The sequence below is a fragment of the Syzygium oleosum genome, unplaced genomic scaffold (assembly GCF_021117445.2).
Source record: "Syzygium oleosum isolate NSW1041296 unplaced genomic scaffold, Sole_v2.1 Sole_v2.10, whole genome shotgun sequence".
Taxonomy (NCBI): Eukaryota; Viridiplantae; Streptophyta; class Magnoliopsida; order Myrtales; family Myrtaceae; genus Syzygium; species Syzygium oleosum.
In genome coordinates, this window is record NW_026607494.1 from 4535974 (window position 1) to 4541973 (window position 6000).

General features: G+C 40.3%; 1 protein-coding gene across 1 annotated transcript; it reads right to left on the bottom strand.

Moving 5' to 3' along the window:
- Positions 1–1570: 1570 nt before the first annotated feature.
- Positions 1571–3854, bottom strand: LOC115667205 (two-component response regulator ORR9-like). The gene is made up of 5 exons (XM_030588817.2): positions 3448–3854; positions 3168–3274; positions 2970–3047; positions 2498–2568; positions 1571–2377 (listed from the first exon to the last, which is right to left on the bottom strand). The coding sequence occupies exons 1-5, from the start codon at positions 3551–3553 to the stop codon at positions 2083–2085; spliced, it is 657 nt and encodes a 218-aa protein (XP_030444677.2). The 5' UTR covers positions 3554–3854; the 3' UTR covers positions 1571–2082.
- Between the last annotated feature and the right edge of the window lie 2146 nt (positions 3855–6000).

Consider the following 6000-nt stretch of genomic DNA (forward strand, 5'->3'; position numbering starts at 1 on the left):
AAATCTATTTTCTTTTTCTTTTTCATCTCACGTCTCTATTTGTCTTTCTTAACCCCGCCTTTCGCACCTCTCTTTGTTTCTCACCTCACGCTCTTTACAATAACTTTTACACAGTAGTCACAAAATGTTTGTTGTTCTCCGAGCAACCAGCCCTTATTAGGAATGTTCCTAGTTCCAGCTTGGGAATGGACCTCATCTTAGAACCGGATCAACCTTGACAACTCAATGATAAGATTCTAAGGGTGTGTTTGGTTCAGTGTTCCCAAGGGTATGTCGACCTCGAAAGTCCCCTTGGGGAAATGCTGAGGCATTTGGCGAGCATTTCCAATGAGCTTTCAATCGAAAGCCAACATTGAGAATGCTGAAAACCCAAGGCTGGTCCGGACTAGCTTTAAGCTTTTAGCATTTGCCTAATACTAAAATCAATTTTTTTTCTTCCCAAACAACCCTCACTAATTTCTCAATATTCCAAATTTGCCCCTCATGACTGGTCATCTTCCTTTGGGCTGAGGGCGACTGATCAAAGCCACCCGAGGCCAAATCGGATGGCCAAGCACCGGCGAGAGGTCAGCGAGGTCGCCTGTCCCCGGTGACAGCTGCTTGGGGTCGGGCAACCCCAGGCAATGGCCGCTGGGTGGCGCAACCTCAGACCTCCACCAGGCGGCCGTAGCCCATCGCTGGCTCCGGTGAAGGGTAAGCTTTTTTTTTTAAAAAAAAATTCCCAAAACCCTTTGCAAAATAAGATTTATCAAATACTACTTGGACAAAATAGCTTCACAAATGATTTTTTACCAAACACAATTTGCATTTCCCCAAGAGGCTTTAAGTTAAAGGTATTTGCATTCTCCCAAAGCCCCTTGGAAATGCTGAACTAAACGCATCCTAAGTTTCTTAATCTTTCTTGAGATTTTAGGGCTGCACATGTTAAAATTTTAAAGGTTCACTCATTTATTTCTCTAAGAACTTAAAATTTAAAAACAATTGGATGTGTCTCACATTTTTCATATTATTAGAGTAGCAAGCCCCAAACTCAAGATCTTCACGGAGCTCTTGTTTGCCTCTCCAATCATAGGATTCCACACTTCATTCTTAGACCAAAATCTAATCCATACGTGAAGGAGAGTGCGAAAATACTTAAATATCAAATCACGCATTCATCTAACAACTTAAATTCTGAGGGTGAACTGTTATAATTACACAGCACCGTCAATTATTAGCATTGGCCAATCGGTCCAACCATTACGGGCCAAACTATGATTAGTGCACATGCATGGAAGTCATGGCCCATATTGGGCTCATTTCACACATTGTCTAGAGATAAAAGTATGGGCTAAGGACTATTGAGGCGGGCTATCACTATGTTATCTCTGGCCTAAGAAAGGTACACTATGGTCTTTACTCTCAAAAAATGAAGAGGCCTCGAATCAACTACTTAAGATGTACTTCTCAATGAGCAAATTGAACTTTTGTTGAAAGAAATCTCTATAAATTTACGTGTACAGATAGATTTAGCTCAAACAGGAATTTTTTTTTCGTTTACGGAATTAGTTTGAAAAAAATTACCAGAAAATGCTAATGAATGTGCAAATTATATTGCCACCAGTGTCAGCAGAAAAACATGTCTTTGAAGGTTGGATGATGCTACCCCCCACCTTTCTTTCGAACTCTCTATCAAAGCAATAGATGGACCAAGCCCAGTCCGTAACTGATAGAGCAGATCAAATTAGAGACCCGAGATTTGAAACCATCTGATTGACAACATGTTTGCTTTATGATTCGTGATTCTAATCTTTTCTACAATCTATCAGTCAAATTTCTCTCGAGCACAGTATGTCTCATCTCTTGGCTCTCTCTCTCTCTCACGCTCTCTGTCTTTTTGTTTTCCTCTTTTTCTGATTGGTGATGATCATCCTCCATATCGTCAAAAGCAAAAATTGGCAGGAACCTATCTCCACAACTGTCTCTCCATCTTCTGTTTAACCGTGTATGTAATGATCCAGCATCAAAAGTTCTTCCTCTGTGTATACGACTTTCCCCGGTAAAAAGAAAGAAATTTTGGGGGTGGGGGGCGCGTGTGATTGATCACACCACAGCAGCAATGTCGCTGTATCTCGGCCTTGTTCTATCGGGTGAAAGGTTCTCTTCCATGGCCTTTCTCTTGCTATTGCCTGATGGTCTTGGTGATGATTGTTGTTGGTGGTGTTGTTGCTGCTGTTGTTGATGCTTTTGTGATTGAATCTCTTCTTCTTCTTCTTCTTCATGTTTCTCTTGTTTCTGATCCTTAGATACGGCTTTCATCATGTGGGGCTTAAGCCTGTTTAGATCTGCTGGCCTCACTGGCTTCAAGAAAAATTCTTCTGCTCCTTCTTCTAAGCATCTGGATTTAAACAACAAACATCAAATAAAGAAGATTAGTTAGCCTCATAGATATCATCCAATTAATCAGATTCCCTATACTTTCTTGAGAATATTGAGAAACCGGTTCTTTGTTTTTTACCTGCTGATCCTTGAGGGAACATTTTCAGATGACATGATGACCACTGGGATGTTTCTCAAAGATGATGATTCCTGCACAGTCAAGAAAGTCCTATCAATATTTTCTTCTTTCATAGTTAAAATCAAAGTTCTACAAGATTGTCCTCAGGGGCACTGAGTATAAATAGGAGTCAGCCACAAAAAGTGCAGGCGGAGTTAACCAAAGAAAGGAAAGTGCAGATCTTGAAACTTATAAGCATCAAAAGAATTACAGGACCGGCAATGGATCGCACAAATACTCTCTGGAAATTAATCATTGATATTCCCAAGCAAGTGGCAGCTAAAAGTACACAACTTTTCCCAGCCAATATCAATTTTGGAATGTGGAATCCGTATAAAAAAATCCATCTGAAGGTTTCCCCAATTGTTGGCAGACCAAAACTTTCCAGGAAAGGAAAGTGATGCAGATGGGTGGAGGGAAATAAAATTTGTACCTTGATTTTCTTTAGCAAGTCATAGCCTGTCATTCCAGGCATACAGTAGTCTGTTATGATGAGATTCACTTCCAATTCCTGCAAAAACAAAGAAAAACAGAAGAAACAAGAACGAGGTCAGAATCACAAACCACAGAAGAAAAAGGTGAAAGCAGGACAAAACTCAGGAGCAACAGAGGATCTCCAAAGAACACATGCCTGGTGATGTTTGTTCGTCGAAATGGATGGCGAATCAGAGCTGCTTTGATCATCCTCATGCAAGCCCAGAAATTCTAGAGCTTTGCTACCAGAATCAACTGTAGTAACTGCCATTGAGAGAAAACGAACATTTGAGAGCAAAGAACCGAAATATCCAGAACTAACAGGGGGAAACTTCAAGGAGCAATCACCATCACTGAATTTCCCCATCTTTCCAGGTGGAAATGAATCTGGGTTTGGGAAGAACGAATAAATGAAAAGCTGGAAAAACAAAACTCACCTTGATATGAGGAGGTCTTGAGGAGCTTCTCAATCAGCTTCCTGTCTATGATGTTGTCATCAACAGCTAAAACATGAAACTGCGACTCTGCTGCGGCCATGCCCATTGGGACCAATGTAAGATCTGAACAAGATGAGGTTCAGGAGGAGGAGGAGGAGCAGGAGGGGGACGTGCAAGAGAGAAAAGAAAGTTGGCTTGTTTTGCCTTTGGTGGTTGTTCGGTGGTTTGGTTTCTCTTGTGTACTTATTATGGGAGGAGGAAGGGGAGGAGAGAAAGAGGCTTTGTATTGAAAGAAACAAGACCCACCAAAAATCCACACACCCCCCACAAAGCAAGATCTGGCCAGATTTCATCCCAAATCTTCCAACTTGATTTTCGATTACAGGACAAGCAATGCAAAATCAAACAAAACAAAACAAAAAGAAATGGGGGCATTTGAGGGAGTTGATTTCAAGGCGGCTATTTTTTTTTTTAAAGAAAGGTGAGGTGGAGGGTGGACCAACATTTATATATTGAAATATAAGGGGGTTGCAATATAAGATCAGGAGACATGAGATTTATGGCCACAAAAGAACAAGGAAGGAAGAGAAAAAAAGAACAATAAAAAATGAAATTTTTTTTTTTTTTGGGAGAATGTGAAATTGTGGGGGGAGTTTGGGAGTTGTTTTCCTTCATTGGATTTGGAGGAAAGCAAGCAAGGGCCAGAGGAGATTATGGGGGGAGGTGGGAGGGGGGGGGGCGGGGGACCACACCAAATCTTCCCAAGAGATACAGGTGATGTCAGCAGTTGGTGCCGCTTTCCCTTTTTATTCAATCCTTCTTCTTCTTTTGTTTTTTGGTTTTTTTTTTTTTTTTTTGTCAAAGGGGGTTGGAAGAAAAATTGAGATCATGTGTGGAGCTTAGAATATCTCTGGGGGCAGGTGGGGGGCAGTGTCCAAAGAGAGGGCAATTTCTCTTTGATTCCCTTGTAAGATTTGCTTCCCATGGCCATACCTTTTCTTTATTATTATATTTGTGTATTTCTTTCTTCCTTTCTTTCTTTCTTTCTTATTCAACAAGCACTCCCATGTGTGTGTGACTTTGTTGCTTCTTTCTCATTTCTTTCCCTCTCATGACCCATCACATATCTGGGCGGGTCCTTCACTTGCCTTGTTTGGCTCATTCCTATGGATTTTTGTATTTTCTTTTTCTTTTGCTTTGTGTGTCATGTATATTCCAATGGTCCTAAGCCTACATTTGCCAAGAAATATGTGACAGAAGGATATATTCATATTCGGGAGCATGGGGTTCCTCGATATGCCCTGGTACCGATCATATCGTGAAACGGAAATGCGATCGGTTGGGTACTCGAGTGGCCTGAACACCCGACGTTACGGATCGGAATAAGGTATTTTACCGGGAAAAGGGAGAACAAAAGAAGCGGAGCAAAATCAAGTCAGAGATTTATCGGTGCAAGGAATATTGAAAATGACATGTTACGTCGTACCCGATCCAAGTTTTTAATTTATGTATCTAGTTCATGGAAAAATCCGGTACTTTTACAAACCAAACCGTGTAGAGAAACAGATGAGTGTTTATACTTACTTCTCTTGCTCGTTTATACTTATTTGTAGAGTAAGTGATTTATTTACAAGCGAAATTCCATTGCGGCTTAGTGGCACCTCAATTTCAAATATTTTGAGATATTAGAAGATAGGTGTATGTGAGCCTAGTTGCATCTCGGAATGAAATTTCTCAAAAAGATTCTCTCAATTCGAACACACAAGATTAAATTGAGCTATAAATCATTTATACTGGGCTCGAGACCAGCCCATGAATTCCAACACCAATTCGATTCATTTTAGGTAATCTTTTAGGTACATAAGATTTGATTGCGCGTTTTGAGAAAGGTCGAGGACTTGATGGAACTATCAAAAAAATTCAGGACCTGATTAAATTCTATAAACAAGATTTAGAATTTCCGGTGCACTTTTCATTTGCCCGTTTATCAACGAGATTAGCGGTATTTAGGGGGAAAATTCATGAAAAAAAGGCCTAAAACTTTATGTGAAAAAGGGTTGACCCGAGTCTCAGTCTTGGTTAACGCAAAACTCGACCGAGGAACTGTAATGAAGAAATTATGTCCATTCATTTCAAAAGACAATAGCAGTCCCACTAATCGGAGCTTATTGTTGAATAAAACCCTAATATTTTAATATTTTATATGTACTGATGTTCATGTGGAGTCAATGGTCGGCTGAAAATGATGCTCTTGTCGTCAGACAAGAGCACATGATTAACGTACATATTAAGAATTTAGGAAGAAAATGAATTAAATCCTCACAAGGTCGAGAGAAATTATCAAATTGGTCTTAAATCCATTGTACGGATGTTAATTTGGTCACAAGCTTTTCGATTTTACTAATCTAGTCCCAGACCTTTGCGCAAAATTTCAATGCAATCCTTCCAGCTAATTTTCACGAGAAATCATATGGCGGCCGGCGATGAATGGACCTCCACCTGATGGAAATTGGTCTGAAGAATAACGTTGGAATTTCGAGCAAAGGTTCGGGA